Source organism: Xiphophorus hellerii, chromosome 7 (genome assembly GCF_003331165.1).
Source record: "Xiphophorus hellerii strain 12219 chromosome 7, Xiphophorus_hellerii-4.1, whole genome shotgun sequence".
NCBI classification, from domain to species: Eukaryota; Metazoa; Chordata; class Actinopteri; order Cyprinodontiformes; family Poeciliidae; genus Xiphophorus; species Xiphophorus hellerii.
The window spans coordinates 31,878,035-31,895,943 of NC_045678.1; the positions used below are offsets into that span (position 1 = coordinate 31,878,035).

General features: G+C 44.8%; 1 protein-coding gene across 20 annotated transcripts in view; it reads right to left on the minus strand.

The window, feature by feature from the left end:
• Nucleotides 1-16,780, minus strand: part of lrrfip1a (leucine rich repeat (in FLII) interacting protein 1a) — a 35,857-nt gene extending 19,077 nt beyond the window's left edge. For 6 of the 20 annotated variants that reach the window (XM_032567716.1, XM_032567721.1, XM_032567725.1 and 3 more), the window contains exons 1-11: nt 16,258-16,780; nt 8,811-8,897; nt 4,755-4,772; nt 4,604-4,672; nt 3,074-3,115; nt 2,882-2,932; nt 2,737-2,772; nt 1,422-1,475; nt 1,310-1,351; nt 347-406; nt 6-83 (exon numbers count right to left, since the gene is read on the minus strand). In XM_032567716.1, coding sequence (XP_032423607.1) covers nt 6-83; nt 347-406; nt 1,310-1,351; nt 1,422-1,475; nt 2,737-2,772; nt 2,882-2,932; nt 3,074-3,115; nt 4,604-4,672; nt 4,755-4,772; nt 8,811-8,897; nt 16,258-16,347 — 627 coding nt within the window. In that variant the 5' untranslated portion in view covers nt 16,348-16,780. The remainder of the gene's footprint in view (nt 1-5; nt 84-346; nt 407-1,309; nt 1,352-1,421; nt 1,476-2,736; nt 2,773-2,881; nt 2,933-3,073; nt 3,116-4,603; nt 4,673-4,754; nt 4,773-8,810; nt 8,898-16,257) is intronic. The other 14 variants (XM_032567735.1, XM_032567734.1, XM_032567736.1 and 11 more) reach the window with 13 other exon arrangements.
• Nucleotides 16,781-17,909: the final 1,129 nt, after the last annotated feature.

Genomic DNA, 17,909 nt, shown 5'->3' on the forward strand with positions numbered 1-17,909 from the left:
CGGACCTGGTAGCCATTGAAAGACAAGCCGGGGTTTCTGGATGGACCGCTGAGATCCAACAGGTCGGAGGAAGTGAAGGAAGACTGGAGAGAGGAAGTGAAGCAATCAGAGATCCATCAGGAATATCGCAACGTTTCAGCACTCAAACCACAGCAGAAGCTATCAGAACCAGAACCAGAACTCATGCAAGAGACAATATAATATGTCCTCTGCCATCTCTTAGCATGCAGCATGCTGGTTAGACTGATTTCCGGTGAAATACTCTGAGCCGCAGTCATCAGCTCCACACGGCGCCGTTAGAGGAGAAAACACGACACCAGGACAGAACCAGAACAGAACCACGCACCGGCTGCAGGTCCAGTCTGGACGATCGGGACATCCTGCTGTCATCGCTCAGCCTGGAGCTCTGAGGCCAAACAGGGAAACACAGAAGGCTCTGAGAAAAGAGTGATGCTGCGGGCTCCCCAACCACCCAGAAAAGGCGGAAATCGCCATGGAGACCGAGGATCTGAAAGCTTCAGCATCACTGAACAGTTAGACCTGATTAAACCTGGAGTGTACATGTGATTTACAGACTTCGCAGGAGGACAGAGCGCCGACAGGCCAGAGCAGAAAGGAAGGAAAAGAGTCAAAAAAATCCTGATTCTGTTAAAATGTTTCTGAAAAGTTCAAATGATTCATGGAAGCAGCTCAGCTTTCTATCTGGTTCATATCTCCTGCCTTTTCTCCACTTTCATAAATTTCTGCACCAATAAGGTGCAGCAAGTCAAACTGTCTGCTGATGATTCTGTGATTTATCTCTGGTATCGGTTCTGTGGCTTTAGGGTTTTATCAGATTCTGGAAACAATCACTAATAAATCAGTTCCTTCAGTTTGTGGTGATTCACAAAAAAAAATCAACAGATCTCTGCATTTTTTCATGCTGATGCATCGCTGTGAGTTTATTTCAAATGTTAAAAATGGTGGAAAACGTTGAGTCTGTGATGCCAACTCCCACCTGCAGGTGGCAGTGTTTCTCTCCACCGCTGCCTCGGCTGATCAACGTGGAGAAGAACAAAAACTGAGCTATTATTAAGATTTTAAAGAATGAAAAGGTTTGTGTGATGAATGTGTCTGTTATTTGTTCTCATGTTTTTTCTTCTACATGTAGATTTTATAAAACGTTTAATGACAAAAAAAAGTCAGAATTTCTTGCATATGTTTCTAAAGTTTCACCACAAAAACAGATGTGGGTTTCTCTACATGCAGTTAGCGTGTTTTACGTCACGTTTGTTCCCGTCATGCGTTAGTTTGTCACGCAGCCACTGACCCTGCTAGAGAGCGCGCTGTAATCGTCATGGCAACCGTTTCTCTGTGAACGACAAACACCTGATGAGACGAGCAGATCGCTCTGCGTCTCACTCTGACGTTTCCTCACTCACGTCTCTGTGCTTATGCTTCTTCTTTTTCTTTGACTTCTTGTGCAAAGAGGAACCCTGAGAGAAGAAGAAGAAAACAGTGAAGAAGAAGAAGAAGAAGAAGAATCACATCCATGATGCAGGAAGCAGCAGGAAACGAGGACAGAGCCCCTCCCCGGCTTGTTTCTGGGTCCCTAGTCGTCAGTGTTTCTCTAACAGAACCGTCTGACTGAACCGAACCCAATTGGATCGGTCTTCACCTCAGTTTGGTCTCAGTTAACGTTATTCAACAGCAGAACCAGAAACATGAAAACATTCATTCATTCATCATCCACAGTGACACCATGCAGAGAGAAACTGTTGGACGACACCAAGCAGTTTCCTCCACGACGCTGCGCTGCCAACTGATGGGTCGTCTGACGCTCCTGTTACTGCCTGATTAACCTGATGGCGCCGCTTCCGCCCCCTGGTGGCCGCTCTGCTCCTGCTAGTGGTGAATGAATGAATTGTTTCTCCAGAGGCTGAACTGGTTTCACTCTCTGCTGCAGAACGATGTGGATCATATTACGGTTTCATAAAAACAAACTGGTTTTAATGCGACTTTAATCAAGTCAGTATTTACCTTTTATATCAAATAAAACCAGAAATGAAGAGAAAATGGATGAAACATAAATAATATATTATTATAGGATGAGGAGCAGATCAGCCTCTACAGCATTAGGTCAACAAAAACTGATTACGAGAAAAGGTCTTATTTTGAGAAATAGTCGTAAATATGATAAAGTAATATGCTAATAAAGTTGAAATATTACAAAAATAAAAGTTGAATAAATGCGAGAATAAAATTGTAATAATATTTTAACAAATCCAAATTGATCCACATTTTTAATAGATGCGCCCCCTGCTGTCCCCTTTAGACACGCCCACATTCAGCCAGACTGGAGAACTCTGATGTCATCCCGTGATGTCATCACGTGCTCTGCCCCGTCCCTCCCCTTGTGCTTGTTCTCCGTCTCACTCAGTGCAGAATCTGAGAAAAATAACATTTCAATGATGTTTTCTTTGTGCAGATATTTTTCTGCAGCTGCAGATGAAGCGACGAGAGATAATGAAGCTTTTTCTAATGAAAACATGAGAACTGGACCGGTCAGAACCAGAACCTAACTGACCAACGTTCCTGAGTTTCCATGTCAGAAACAACCGGACAGAATCAGCAGCTCGGTCTGACTGACAGACCGACCCACCCACAGCTGAATCAGAGCCACTGGGTCAAATCGGGTCAAACATGCTGGGTCAGCCACAAACAATTAGAGAAGGTCAAAGTTCAACGAGGTCTCACCCCTCCACCATACGCCCCCACAGAGTCCAGATCCGACTGGAGAGGACAGAAACAAGTTGATGAAAAATGAGTTGATCAGACAGAAGGTCCGTTTGGTTCTGGGAACCAGAACCGGCTGAGAAGTCAGAGAGAGAGCGGTACTGACCCGGACGCTGCCGTGGCTTCCCACCGACATCCGCTCATCGTCATCAGACAGCTGTGGAGAGCAAAACGACACGATCAGAAAAGGGGCCGGTTCTGAGAAACCCTCTGGACCCGACCCGGAACAACCACACACAGCAGGAAGAACTGGGTTCAGTTTGAAACGGTTCAGGAAACAGAGGAAGAGGAAACAAACCGTGTGGAGCCGCGAAGAACGAGAAAACCTCTCACTGTCCTCCTGCAGGAGGAAGAGGAGCGAGGAAGAGGAGAGAGGAAGAGGAGATTCAGTGAAATCTGAAACATGAAGCTATTAAAACTTTCTGCCTCTAAGTTTCCTTCTTCAGGCTGAGTGATTGATTATCCTCCAGCACTGCAGTGTTAATATTAACACATTACTAATACGTTATTATTAATATTAATTAATATCTGATGCATTTAAATCAGTCCAGCAGGTTCAGTTTCACACAGACCAAATGAACCAACATGCTCCAGACTCCATGCTGCTCTGACATCATCGCTGCTCTGCTCCTGCTGGTCGTTTCCTCTCATTAAAGAGGAACTGATATGGTAAACATGGGACAATATGGCTACAAAGCTAGCTGCGCTAACACTGAAGCACTAACAGCAAACATTAGCTCTGCTAACACTGAAATGCTATACCAACACGGTTTTTAGCCAGTAGCTAATGCTATGGTGCTAAATTCAATCATGAGTCAATGACTAAGCGTATCGCCCTCTACAGGCTCATCTTGTCATTACACAGCTTCCTGTACGGTTTGTGTTTCAGGAAGTGATTCTGTGGAACAAACTGAACTCCTGGTTTCAGTTTTATAGTTGTTTTGCTAACTGTTGCTGTTTTTACACAAGTTTTGCCTCGTAGCTGTAAAGCAATGCATTCTGGGTACAGAATATCTGAGGCACCACATGAGATAACATGAGGACAGGAAACAGAACTGCTGCATAAACAAACTTCAAAATAAGAGCATGAATATAAACGTCTATTTGGCGAATTCTGAATGGTAAATAACCAAAAACCGAAACACAAACATTGAACTTTATTCAACTGAAGGTTTACAAAACAGCCGAACAAATTAGTGCTTCAGAATTGATCTGGGGAAGCTAAGTGTGCTAAATGTTTTTAAAGCTAGCAATAATGCTAAAGTGCTCAGCTAAAAATTAGCTCCATTACTAGCGGTTAATGGAACTGTGCTAAGATTAATCTTGCTGCATGGTGTGTAAAAAACCTTTAGAAAAAAACTGTGGAAAAACAAAACAATCAAGGTCTGTACTTCCTGTTAACGGTGAGTTTTCCTCTCCGCTGTCGCCCTGTGCATGCTCAGTAGGAGTGAATGTTTGAAGTCAGTGACTCCATGCAGATTATTTTCAACCAATCAGGATAAAGAGCTGATTTGGATGTGTTACTAATAAACTGCAGGATGAAAATCTGCTAATCTGACCAATAAAAGCGTCCGTCTGTCCGGCAGCAGCAGCAGCGTTAGCAGTAGCGTTAGCTAAACTGATCACTCTGCAGCAGATGGTCATGGTGGCTCTAATCCAGTCAGACACCCAACTCCTTCAAATAACTGGATTACCATCCACAGTCTGACTTTGATTTAATATAATCCATATTTTCCACTTAAGGGATTAACGGGGATTATCAGGGACTCGGCACACGCAGGCTGTTAGCAGGGTGCACAAACTTTTACTGTTTTTCTCCAGAATCTACCATCCACTGCTCAATGTCTCCCCATTTACTGTCGGCCCGCTCCTCTCGGGGCTTCAGACCGTAATACTTCTGAAAGACGGGAAACGAGGGCAAAGGTTAACGAGTGGCCTGGTTTCCACGGCAACACACACAGATATCTGGAGGGTCCTACCTTCTGCACCTGGAAGATCTGCAGCAGCAACAGGGAACAGGAAGGAGGGAACAGGAACAGGAACAAGGGAACATGAAGGAGGGAACAGGAAGGAGGGAACATGAAGGAGGGAACAGGAAGGAGGGAACAGGGAGAAGCAGTGAGAACATGGAGGATCTATCAGGGCTCCACAGGGAGGGTCCGTGGGCCCCGGTAGAAACATTCTGGATTCGCTCCTGGATTTCTCAGGAATGTGAAGAAACAATGAGACGCGACCCGAGAGACTCGGTTGGGTTCTGTTGGGTTCCTACCTCCACAGAACCAGAACCTGGTGAGTTTCCATCCTGTAACCTGCTGCATCAGTTTGATATGGTTTCTGCTCAGCTTGGTCTGGACTTTGACTAGGACATTTTCAGCTGATCTGCTGTGTCTGGTTTCCTCCATCCTGGTCCAATATCTCTAGACCCGTCTGGACACTCAGGATGTCCAAAGAGCGGCTCGGGGGCCGTTTGTGGCCCCTGGACGATGTTGTCCCCCGCACTGGACAATTAGTTAATTAAACTTTGTTCCTAATCGGTCAAATTATTGTCGACAGTTTCTTTCATTTACAGGTTTAGTTTAAAACAGAAAACATGAGGAATTATTTCTACGATAAAAAACGTCGTACAAAAGTGAAAAATGGAGACGTGTCCTTGATTTTATTTCATTTATTTTCTTGACCCGTCAGAAGTTTTGAACCAGTGATTTCGGCCCGAACAGTTTGGACCCTGCAGCTCCGCTCACCTCAGAGCGGCGGATTGTTTCTATCTGATCGATCGATTAATCGATCGGTGAAATAATAGACATCTAATCACTTTAGGAAAATCAAAACATGAACCAAAGATTTCCTTCAGTTGTTTCTCTAAGTCAGACCTCCAGAACCGGCGCCGACCCGACCCAGCAGGTTCTGACCCGCCGCAGCTTTTCCATTGCAGCATCCAGGACTTTAATCCAGATTTAGAGCCGGCCTGCTGCCTGCTGCAGAACCCGACTGGACCCGGCCAGTAAACCAGTAAACAGGTTGTGGTCTGCTTGAACCGGTCCAGTTACAGGACCGGGTCCGGCCTGCTGATGAAACTCCAGCCATTCCCACCCTTTCCATCAGATTAAACTAAACCAAAGCGACCCGGTTCAGCAGAACCAGAACCAGCCGTGAGGTTCTACCGGTCCTCCTCTGCTCCACTCACCGCGGTTCCCTTCCTGAACAGATGGACCCGGGCCCGCCCGCTGAGGGCCGCCCGCAGCCCCCGCCCCGTCAGCCGCCGCCCGGCCGTCCTGCCGCGCTCAGAGACCCGGGAGGGACGGCATCCTACAGGGGTCAGAGGTCAGCGCCCCGGCCGGCCACGACGGAGAGGTCCGGACTCGCCGCTACGCCTCGACAGCCAGAGGCCGCTGGGAGATCTGGAGGCATCGCCACGGCAACAACAATCAGGGCTAAAGCACCGCCGCTAATCTGCTTTAAAACTCGACTAAAAGGTTTACGGGTCACACACGGCCCGGCCCGGCCCGACCCGACCCGGCGGCCAGACCGGCTTAACAAACAGAACTAATCAGACCTGAAGTGTTTATGGAGCAGAACAGATTCAGCGCTTCCACCAATAAACTGATCATTAATCGATTATTCTGATTATTAATCCATTAGTCTCAGGTTTAAATGATTAATCAGATTTTAAAAGTTGCCACAATCTGCAAATTTTTCATTAAAATTTCTTTTGAATAATTTTATAAAAACACTGAAAGATGGAAATAAATAATTAAATTCCTGTTTTAAATGACAAAAACATTTTCCTGGCTGAAAGTCAACAGCAGCTTTGCTTCAGCAAAATAATCCTAACATTATTATGAAAGTTATTGATTAGCTGATTAATAACTGGATGCAAAATGTCATTAATAGAGGATTAATTTCCCTGAATGTGAACCAGATGAAACTGAAACCAGAGGATTCAACAGATAAAGGTTTTTATCTCAATGTTTATATCATTCTGTGTTTTAACAGATTAATCAGATTAATCAGATTAATCAATCATCCCTAATCAGATTATAGCAGTTATTTATGAAGTGCTGGTTTTCCCTCCAGCAGTCGATGTTTTTTAATTTCTGATCTTTTGTCTGGTTTTTCACTCTAAACAGCAGCAGAGAAACGACGGTTACTGTAAAAAATATCAGTTAGAAACTCGACTGACTGCTGGCCTTCATCCTGCTGCTCCTCTTCCTCGGCTATTCTTAGCTGGTCGTAATCTCAAACACAAACCAGACGGCGGCGGCTCAACGCGCTGACCTGGGAGCGCCGCCGGCCAGAGGGAGGGAGGGGGAGAGAGAGAGGGAGGAGGAGAGAGAGAGAGAGAGAGAGAGAGAGAGACAGAGAGAGAGAGAGACAGAGAGAGAGAGAGAGAGAGAGACAGAGAGAGAGACACAGAGGGAGAGAGAGAGAGAGAGACAGAGAGAGAGAGACAGAGAGAGAGAGAGACAGAGAGAGAGAGAGACAGAGAGAGAGAGAGAGACAGAGAGAGAGACACAGAGGGAGAGAGACAGAGAGAGAGAGAGAGACAGAGAGAGAGACACAGAGGGAGAGAGACAGAGAGAGAGAGAGAGAGAGACAGAGAGAGAGAGAGAGAGACAAAGAGAGAGAGAGAGAGAGACAGAGAGAGAGACAGAGAGAGAGAGAGAGACAGAGAGAGAGACAGAGAGAGAGAGAGAGAGAGAGAGACAGAGAGAGAGAGAGACAGAGAGAGAGAGACAGAGAGAGAGAGAGAGAGACAGAGAGACAGAGAGAGACAGAGAGAGAGAGAGAGAGACAGAGAGAGAGAGACAGAGACAGAGAGAGAGAGAGAGAGACAGAGAGAGAGAGAGACAGAGAGAGAGACAGAGAGAGAGACAGAGAGAGAGAGAGAGAGAGAGAGAGAGACAGAGAGAGAGAGAGAGAGAGACAGAGAGAGAGACAGAGAGAGAGAGAGACAGAGAGAGAGAGAGAGAGACATGTGGATCTAAAACTTTTAGGAAAAAGCTGAAACCACCTCAACATTTTTTACAGTGTGATCTCCACTTTGCCCCCAGAACAAATTAGTTTTAGCCTCATCAAATATTGAAATAATACTCAGTGTTCTGAATTATCTAACGATTATTTTGCAATAAAATTCTTTCCATGTTGGACTGTCAGTCAGTTTATGTCCATTTTCACTCATTGCTCCCACTCTGGAGAAACTAAGTTATTTTTATTTTCCCGTTTTCAGCCCAGAGGAGCAGAGTTTCTCTGGAGGAGCAGCAGAGCTGCTCAGCTCAAGTGCACCTGAGCAGACAGACATGTTTGCCATGTTGGACACACAGCAAACGAGGAAGAAGAGAATAACATCGAGGTTCTCTGTGGTGAAACATGGCGGTGGCAGCATCATGCTGTGGGAAGATGGATGGAGATAAACTAGGAGAATCCTGGAGGAAAACCTGCAGCAGAGCTGAGAGCAGATGGAGGTTCAACCACCCTGAACATCCAGCCAGAGATACTATGGAATAGATTAGATGGGCTAAAATGGCCTAGTCAAAGTCCAGAGCTGAATGTAACTGAGAATCTGCAGGAAGACATAGAAACTTCTGTTCTCAGATGTTTTCTATCCGGCCTGACTGAGCTAAATAGAAATACATGCCACACTTTTCAGATTGTTGCTAATTTTTGTTTTTCTGTCACATTAAATCCTGGACCAATCAGAATCCTGGAATCCTGCTGCTTTAATCAGACAGAGCAGCCATTTTAACAACATGGTGATTTTATTGAGCTGTTCCTTTAAATCACAAGAAGCTGTTCCTTTAACAAACAGGAAGCTGTTCCTTTAACTAACAGGAAGCTGTTCCTTTAACTAACAGGAAGCTGTTCCTTTAACTAACAGGAAGCTGTTCCTTTAACTAACAGGAAGCTGTTCCTTTAACTAACAGGAAGCTGTTCCTTTAACTAACAGGAAGCTGTTCCTTTAACTAACAGGAAGTTGTGGGACCTGTCATTTCTCGGGTCATAATGAACATGCTGTTGATTCTGATCGACCCGGTTACCTCTTTCTGCTGCCGCTCCAGCTCCTTCATCCGGATCTCCCGTGCTTCGGCCCGGGCCGCTCGCTTCGCCGCCAGCCTGGCCTCCGCCTGCAGAGAGAGAGAGAGACTGGTGAGAACAGGGGGGTAACTGGGACCAACTGAGGGTAACTGGGACCAACTGAGAACGATTGGGACAGATTGGGATCGGCTGGGCCTGGGGGTCAAAGGTCAGTCCTCTGCTTCATGTTTTAAACTTGTTTTCATTTTTCTCCTATGCAGAACTAAGAACCCAGAGAGACTTTTTCCCTTAAAAGGACGTCTCAGAGAGTGTGTGTTTCTGTGTGAGTGTGTGTTTCTGTGTGTGTGTGTTTCTGTGTGAGTGTGTGTTTCTGTGTGTGTGTGTGTGTTTCTGTGTGTGTGTGTGTTTCTGTGTGAGTGTGCGTTTCTGTGTGTGTGTGTGTTTCTGTGTGAGTGTGTGTTTCTGTGTGTGTGTGTGTTTCTGTGTGTGTGAGCATTTCCTTCCTCTCTGTGTGGTCGGTGGTTTCAGCCGCTGGGCTCAAGGCGGTGTCTCTAATGACTCCACTAATGCCCCCGCCCTTCTGCCCCCGCCGGCCCAGTGAGGCGTTTCTCACTCAGAATCGGCTGAAAGCAGAACAGAGATAAAAACCCGACTTCGTTCGGTTCAGTCATCCTAACTTTGGTGTTTCTGTTTAAACTTTTACATTATTAACAGAAAATTCTCCTGGTTCAGTTCTTCTGTAACCTCCAGTCAGCCGCTGGTACTGAGCTTGATTCTGGTTCTGGTTCTGCTGGAGGTTTCTTCCTGTTACCAGGGAGATTTCCTCTCCACTGTTGCCCCCTGCTGGTCAGGAGGAGTGATGCTCCGCTGGTTTTCCTCAAAACAAACTTTTTATGCTAATTTGAATAATGAACTTGATTCTCTGATTGATAATTAGGATAAATTAGAATGAATGATTGAAGTTAAATCATTTTTTTTACAAAATGCATCGAGAACATGTGATCTGGTGGCGCTATAGAAATAAACTGATTTGAATTTAATTAGTAGTGTTTAGTTCTAGCTCCTGCTAACACAGTGAACAATAGACCACTAGCCGATCATGCTAGCTTGTTTCAGCAGTCATTAGCGGCTCTTGAACACTTTGAGCAGTTTGTCTCCATCCAGACGTTCCGTTTCCTTCATTAGCCTCTAAACCTTCTAGCGTTTAGCTAACGGCCTCCAGTCGACTGTAACCTGTCCACAAAATTGGCCCAGAATGCATTGCATCCAGGTGATGAAATGGCGACCTCTGTATGTGAAAAATATAATGAAGACACAGTTTTTGATGTAATTATTAGTTTTTACATCTCACAAACAACAACCTTTAGATTAATTAGAAAACTATTATATATTTAGTCCAAAATGTTAACTAGTCATGAATCAGTTAAGTTTCAACATCTGAAGAACCACAGAAGAAGAACATCAGGTGGAGTCGTGCCATGATCTGACAGCAGCACCAACACCAGTCACTTTAACCTGAGTTTACAGCTAAACTCCCATTAAAACATGTTAATATTACATAATGAACAACAGTTTATGATAGTTTTCTTTTACTAAAACATGCTAACGTCTTATTCTGCAGAATGAAGAAGCGGTGAAGAGCCGTCCTAGTAATTAGCGCTGCCTTTAATGGCGTCCATGTTGAAGAGCTTTCACTGCAGCCTCCTTCCAGTCACACGCTGGACTAAAAATAGAAACCTGAGGCCGACTGCAGCTGCTGGAATGGGGAGTAAACGCTCGGCAAATATTTTCTTAAGTGGCATCAGGAACAATGCAGTAAACATGCAATCATCATCATCATCATTATCGGCTTTAACTTTTTTATATAAACGCCCAACAAACAGGCTGGGAACATGAAGGTGATGAAACTGAAACCTGCAGCAACATGTAGAAACTCTGATGATATTTCAGTCTTCGTGCTTCAGCCTGTTTGGAAATCTGAACAGATCCAAACTTCATGAAGGTCATCAGGTCAAAGAGAAAATTACAGCTGCAGTGGAAACTTTAACAAATCATTTAATCATCTCAAACCTGAGTCAGGTGGATCAGCCTGATCTGATCAGACCTGGAAATGATTCTCATTTAAACTCTAAGCAGCCGACATGAAGCATGTTGCAACAACCCGTCAGATCCAGCTGCTTAAAAACCGTTACAGGTGTGAGAAAGTAAATACAAAAAGAATAAAACGACCCACTTTCACAACTCAGAAAGGAAATGTACACATTCGGTTTATTGACTCATGTTTGAGTTCCTCTTATTTAACAAACGATGATAGAAGAAATTAGGCAACAGAAAAACTTCAGCTGAAAAGAAGCTGCTTGAAATGTTGCAGTCCTGAAGCAGAACGTTTTCCCCTCATTTGAAAATGTATTTAAATTCAGTTTATTTCTATAGCACCAGTAACATGTTGTCTCCAGGCACTTTACTAAAAAACTCATTTCAGTTCAGCCACACGTCTTTCCAGGCTCATTTTATTACTCAATTAGTTTGAAAAGTTTTCAAAGGAATCCCAGCTGAGCATGGAGTCGTTGAGTTGACTCCTCCTGACCAGCAGGGGGCGACAGTAGAGGAAAAAACTCATCTTTAACATGAAGAAACCTCCAGCAGAACCAGAACCTGATTCAGAACCGTTCAGTACAGGTTGGAGGTTTGAGAAGACAAAATGTCTTGGTCTAAAATCCAGCAGCGGTTCTGAGGATGTTTCCTAAAAATATCTGATTTCTGTCATCACTGTTTAACGTTTATATTATTTTATTAATTTTACACCAGGAACCAGTTTTACCTGCTGTTGTGGTGAAAATTCAATACAAATTCAAAGATACTTCATTAGTCCTAAATAAGCATTAAGCTAGCTGGCTACGTGGCTGCAGAGGCAGACGCTGAAAGTTTTGGTAAAATCAAAGTCATGAGTATCTTTATGCCTCACATTCAGTGTTTCTGTCTAATATATTTTAATCTTTTATTTCATTGCTTCCCTTAAAACTTTAAATTTAAAGTTTTAAAGGTTTTTTTCCAGCCAGCGACTCTGGCTAGTTCTACAAGCTAACTTGCTACCCGGATCATTCAGAAGGGATTAGATTACAGCGATGGATAACATATAATATTTCTGGGAGGAAACATTTTTCATAAAATATTTAAAGAAAATAAAAAAGTTAATAAACTTTCCCAAACAAACTGACAGAAATAATCTGTTGCTAATTTCAACTCTTAGGCTGGAAATGAGGTTTAAGAGTTAAATAAATACACAAAATTTATTTATGGTTTAAATCTTCATTTTCACCCATTAAACTTTGGACATGTATTGATAAGAGCAGAAACAGAAACAGCTTTAAGTTTTTCTTCTTTATATTTCAGTTTATGTCGCACCGATTTAACAGAAAAACAATCCCATCCTTCAGAATCCGGTTCCGGTCCGGTTTGGTTAAATCACAGCCGGAAAACGAGACGGAGAATCTCTGTCCAACATTTCCTCCAGTCCAACTGAATTACATCACAGTGTGTTTGGTTTCAGTTTTGATGTTTCTTTTGGTGATTTTTGATGTTTCAGTCTCTAAACGTGGATGAAAAACATGGAGATTAAGAATAATGTGAATTCATGGAGCTTCCTGCAGCTCAGAGCTCCAGCCACCGTTTCTCCGTTTTATCTCCTCCAGCAGCCATTAGACCGATGGGTGAAAATGGGATTCATTAGATTCTTGTGTTGCTGACGGATTCACAGCATCCAGACTGGAAATGGAGACAGGACAGACAGAGGACACGAGTCCAACAGGACAGACTGACGACTGATAAACCAGAACCAGGAAGCTTCCGGACCTCAGCATGCGGTCGGACCGGATCGTCCAGCTTTTCTCCTCCTGAACCAGGAAGTTAGTTTCACCCGTTTCTGATCAGAAAGATGAAGCTATCTGGGCCGGTTCTGCCGCCTCCTCTACAGCTATTTATACCGACCTACATCGGACCGGGTTCATCAGAACCGCTCTCATTTAGCAGGACGGCTGCCCTCCGGAGAGGAAACCAGCAGCTCTGATAAATTCAGGTTTTATCCTGAAACAACAGAAACTTCAGAGCAGCCTTTTCTGGATCTGGACCCAGACCGAACGCCAGAGCGTTCCCATCGCCACACTGACCGACCAAAACGGACCGGCGCCGACAGCGGACACAAAGAGAAATGAGTGATTTCAGAACCAGCTGTGATTCTGCTGCGATCACAAAGACGCACAGAAAAGTTTTCGCTCCGAACGACTGGAGAAACGGAAAAACTAAAACTGGAGCAAAAACCGCAAACAGAATAAAATAACCTCTGATATTGGTTATCAATACTGATTGGTTATCAATACTGACTGGTTATCAATTCTGATTGGTTATCAATACTGATTGGTTCTGTAGATTTTATTTTCATATATTGAAGTCAGAAAAGCAGCAGGACCAGAAGTGAAGCTGAAAAATGTTTTAAAATGTTTCACTGAACAACAAGAATTTATTTACAGCAATTCACAAATATTCTTGTGAAGCCGCTGACTGGAGGCCAGGCGACCCGTTCTGGTCTCCTGGTTTCTGTTCCTCCGCCTGCAGAACCCGACTGCAGGTTCTGAGTGAGATTGGGTCCACAGGTCCAACAAGATTTGGTTCAGATATCGGAGGATGTCAGTCATTCTTTAGCATTTCAGAGAATCTAAAAGAGGAAATCTCCAGTTAGCATCTTCAGTGATATTTGCTCTGCTGGAATCTGAACACACAGACCAACATGAGCAGTTCTGGACCGGTTCTGAGAACCGGACCAGCTGCGAGAAACAAACCAGTCCCCCGCCCTCCCTCAGGAGAAAACTCCTCCACGCTCAACAAACAGGAAGCAGTTAGCGATAGCAATCTGCGCGGCCGAGCCCGAGGTGATGTCACCCGGAGGAAACAGTCAGAGGCCGCGCTTCCTTTTAAGGAGCCGAGCCGAGCCGAGCCGCAGCCAGAACCCTGAGCGGGTCAGGAAGTAACAGGCGGTTCTGTCAGCCAGGAGACAAAACGCTTCATGGAGGTTTGGTGGGAATCGCTGAGGGTTCCAGGAAGGACTGGACCGGTTAAAGATTAGCAGAACGGCTGTTTGTTCAGCCCTGAGCATTAAAGATTAACCGGACCGGACCGGACCGGACCGGGGCTGCAGGACTCATCATCACATTGTCCTTCATCTAGATCCAGCTTTGCTAACCGGCCGCCATCTTGGTTTAAGCAGGAAAAGCTGAAGGGAAATTTGAAGGTTCTGCAGTTTTCACACTAAAACTTGGACTAGGACAAATTCAGAAAAGTGCGACACACAAAAACCTCCAGATGTATGAAGCCGTCGTTCTCACGTCACTGTGACGTCAGAGCAGCTGCTGCTCATAAATACATATGAATGTAAATTAGTACAAATACCCAGAAGTAACCATGGCAACGGCCTTGTTCGAACCAGTACAGTATTTATAATAATAATTTTTTTAATGGTGGTTTCTCAGTCAGAATGAAATGACCTCATTTTGGATTTCATGATTTGGCGCAGAGACCAACGTTTCATCAAATGAACATTGGAGCAAAGTTTTCACATCTTTTCTTTTCTGGTTTATTGGACGAATGTTGAGTTTAAACCACAGGGGGTCCAACTGCCGGAGCCGCTGGACAGAATGACCGGGTCATCAAGGTTCTGCAGAATTTATCCGGACAATAAGGAGGAGATGAAACCGTTTGATTCCAGGGTTTAGTCTCTGGTTTAAACGATCAAATATTAAAGTTCTGAACTTCATGAAACTGAATGTTTTCATGTTTCACTGAGTTTTGATTTTCTAAAATCGTTTCAACTCCTTCGTTTTCATTCACGCGACTTTTACTGAAAACACGGCGCCGCGTTTCCCTGCGTTCGCCGTTCGGACACGAGGCGCCAGGAGAAGTTCTGCTCAGTTCTTCATGACCCAAACAGAACCGGTCAGAGCGGTACCGACACGGCTGGCTGCACTTTTATTCTGAAAGTCTGCTGGTTTCCCACCTGTTCCCCTCAGGTCCAAATGCGGCAGCTGACCCGTCGGGCCCGGCTATTTTTAAAGCTCTTTGGCAGAACGGGCCGAGTCATCAGCGCCGACATTCCGACCCGTCAGAACCTCAGAGAGAACCGGTTCTTCCTCCAGACCAGCCCGGGTTAATCCCACAGGTTCTGTTCGGGTCTCATGCAGACCCAACAGAACCCTGCAGAACCAAACAGAAGAAAGGTTCTGGGAACCAGAAGAATCTGAAGCATCTGTAATGGGTCGGTTCTGAATCTGAGGTCCGTTCATCAGAACTCTGTCCTGGTTCTGAAGTGAAGCATTCTGGGTCTTTACCTGAGGAAAGGCTTCAGCCTGATGGCGCCGTCCGGTTCCAGAACCGATCAGAACCAAACTGCCTGCAGGAGAACAAGCAGTAAAATGCGGCGCCGCCCGGCAGAACCAGAGTCCAACAGAACCCAGAGAGCCGGATCTCAAACAGCTGCTGGTTCGACCCGTTTACAGACAGACTGTCAGTTCTGAACGGTTCTGTTAAACCAGGTTCTGTTTAACGGGTCCGATCTCCACTGAGGACAGAAGGTTCTGAAGAACAAAGGTCCAACAGAACAACCAGAACCACCATCAGACACCAAACGGGTCAGGAACTTCCCTGCCAGATAGCCAGAACCTGTCGGAACACGACCTGGGCCCGTCTGCCGGTTCCCTTCACGGCACTGACCCAACAACCCAGACGGGTCAGAACCTGAGCGGTTCTGAGTCTCAGCAGCTGCATTTAAATGGCAGCAGGCATTCAGCAGAACCGGCCGGGTCCGGCAGCGCTGAAGCAGAACTTTACCCTCATGTGAAGCTGAACAGATAAAATCTGAGTAAATGTTTTATTTCTGGTCACAGAACCTTCAGAACCAGAACCAGAACCACAGATCTGCGTCCGGACAGCAGAATTGGTGTAACAAGCTAGTTTCCATGGCAACTGTCTGCCTCTGCTAAATTTAAAGGGATATTTCTCTTTTTGGAGAAACTGTTGAAAGCATGGAGACATTTTGGATCATCGGAACCATCAGAACACATCAACCAGAACTTTTAACTTTTACCCAATTCAGTGTGTAACAGACAGGGGGCGCCCTAACTCACCAAGAAACATTTCAAAACATATTTGAGCTGCAACTGAAATTTTAACCAATTTTCATAAACACGTTTTTATAATAACAATACAGATTATTAAAATAATTTTTGTAACAGATGTATTAATTAGCATCAGAGCTAACTAGTCACATGACTTTCTGCTGTAAACACCAGGAGGGGCCTTGGGCCCCACAACCATGTCAGAACCGCCTCTGGTAACTGGCGGGTTTGGACCTGGAGCACGTGGTGCTATGCGCAGTTGGTGGCCCAGTCAAAGCCCACTCACCTCTCTGGCGATCAGGTTGAGGGCATCGTCCTCCGCGGTGGACCTCTCCTTGTTGGTGGACCGCTTCCGTCCCGTCCCTTGGGTCCCCATGTCTCCGTCTCAGTGTTTGTCTTCAGCAGTTCGGTTCGGTTCGGGTCGCTACTAATCCGAACCGGGTCGGCCGGAGCAGCTGGAGCCTCTCATGTGTCTCTAAAATGTCAAGTCAGAGGAACCGAAGAGACGATCCGCGGCGGCTCCGCTCATTGTCACACATCCGTTCTTTCAGTCGCTCCTTCCTGTGTTTCCGAACCGCAGCGAAGTTCTGCTCAGTCCGAAACGCTGCGACCCAAAGCTGCGCTCACACCGACCTCACGGTCCAGTCCGGCCGGTCCGGTCCGGTCCGGTTCGGTCTCTGGCTGTAATAAAAGCAGAACCAGAACTTTTCCAGAGAGCTGAAGTGACTCTCATCAGTCTGGAAACGTGACGCAGCCGCAGCGGAAGACTCGAACCTGCCGCACTAAAAACTTCACAGCGCGGTGCCTTCACGGACCGTCGGAATATTCAGATAGCCACAGCTAAAACTCACCAACTGGCGGTCTGGAGACAAGAGATACGTCACTGTGACGTCACTATGTGTAAGGCAAGGCAACTATATTTCTATACCTTTCAGCCAAAAACAATTCAAAGTGTTCAAGAAAATTAAAAACATCACAAAAAAACCTAATACTAATACTAATAAAACATTATTCAAATATTTATAGCTTCTGTTCGTTGGCTATACAATAATGATAACACTTTCTAGAAATAATTTATAATCATTTGAATAATACTGCTAATCTGCGTTATTATTTTATTATATAGCTTTATATAATAATATATTTTTGTCATTATATTAATATTACCGTGACATCTATAAATAAGACGTCAAACTTTCACATTCCCTTTAAAAGCAGTTGAACTAAACCCACTTTTTAATATTCGCTGGTTGGACAGATGGAAACTCCTACTGGTTCTGGTTCTGGTTCTGCTGGGTTCTTCCTAAATGGAGTCCTTCTTTTCATGTAGATCAGGAGGAAATATTAATGCAAAGTCCGATCATCACAGGAAGAATTTCAATACTATCTATTGACGAATAAAGCAACATTGCGTTAATATTTACTCATGTCAATAAGTGATCCGAACCTGGGTCCAAATGGAGCAGATTAATCTTCATAATATTCCAGTTTGTGTCTCTGTGTTCAGAATAAAAGATTTAAAACCAACCGCCTCAAGTGAGCAACTGAGTGTTGAATTCTCCGAGCCTCACCTGAACGCAGCATCGACTGCTGGACTCCAGAAGCGTTCAGGGATTCAGTTTCAGTGGGAAAGCTCAGCTCCCCTCAGACCTCTGAGCTATTTTTAATGATGACCACTGAGCTTTAAAACAGGCCGCAGATTCTTAAAGAGAAACACGGCCGGTTCGGCCACACGGTTCGGAACCGGAACCATGTGGATCGGTCACTTTATAATCAGGTTTTATGGATATTTAGAGACATGCGTTGAATTCAGCTCCTTTCTAAAGAATCATTAAAGAGAAAAAAAACTCAAACTCAACTTTTAGATGATGAGTAATTGTCTAAAAGGTGTCTACATTTACCACAGAGGCTTCTTAAAAAACTAAATTAAAAACAAGA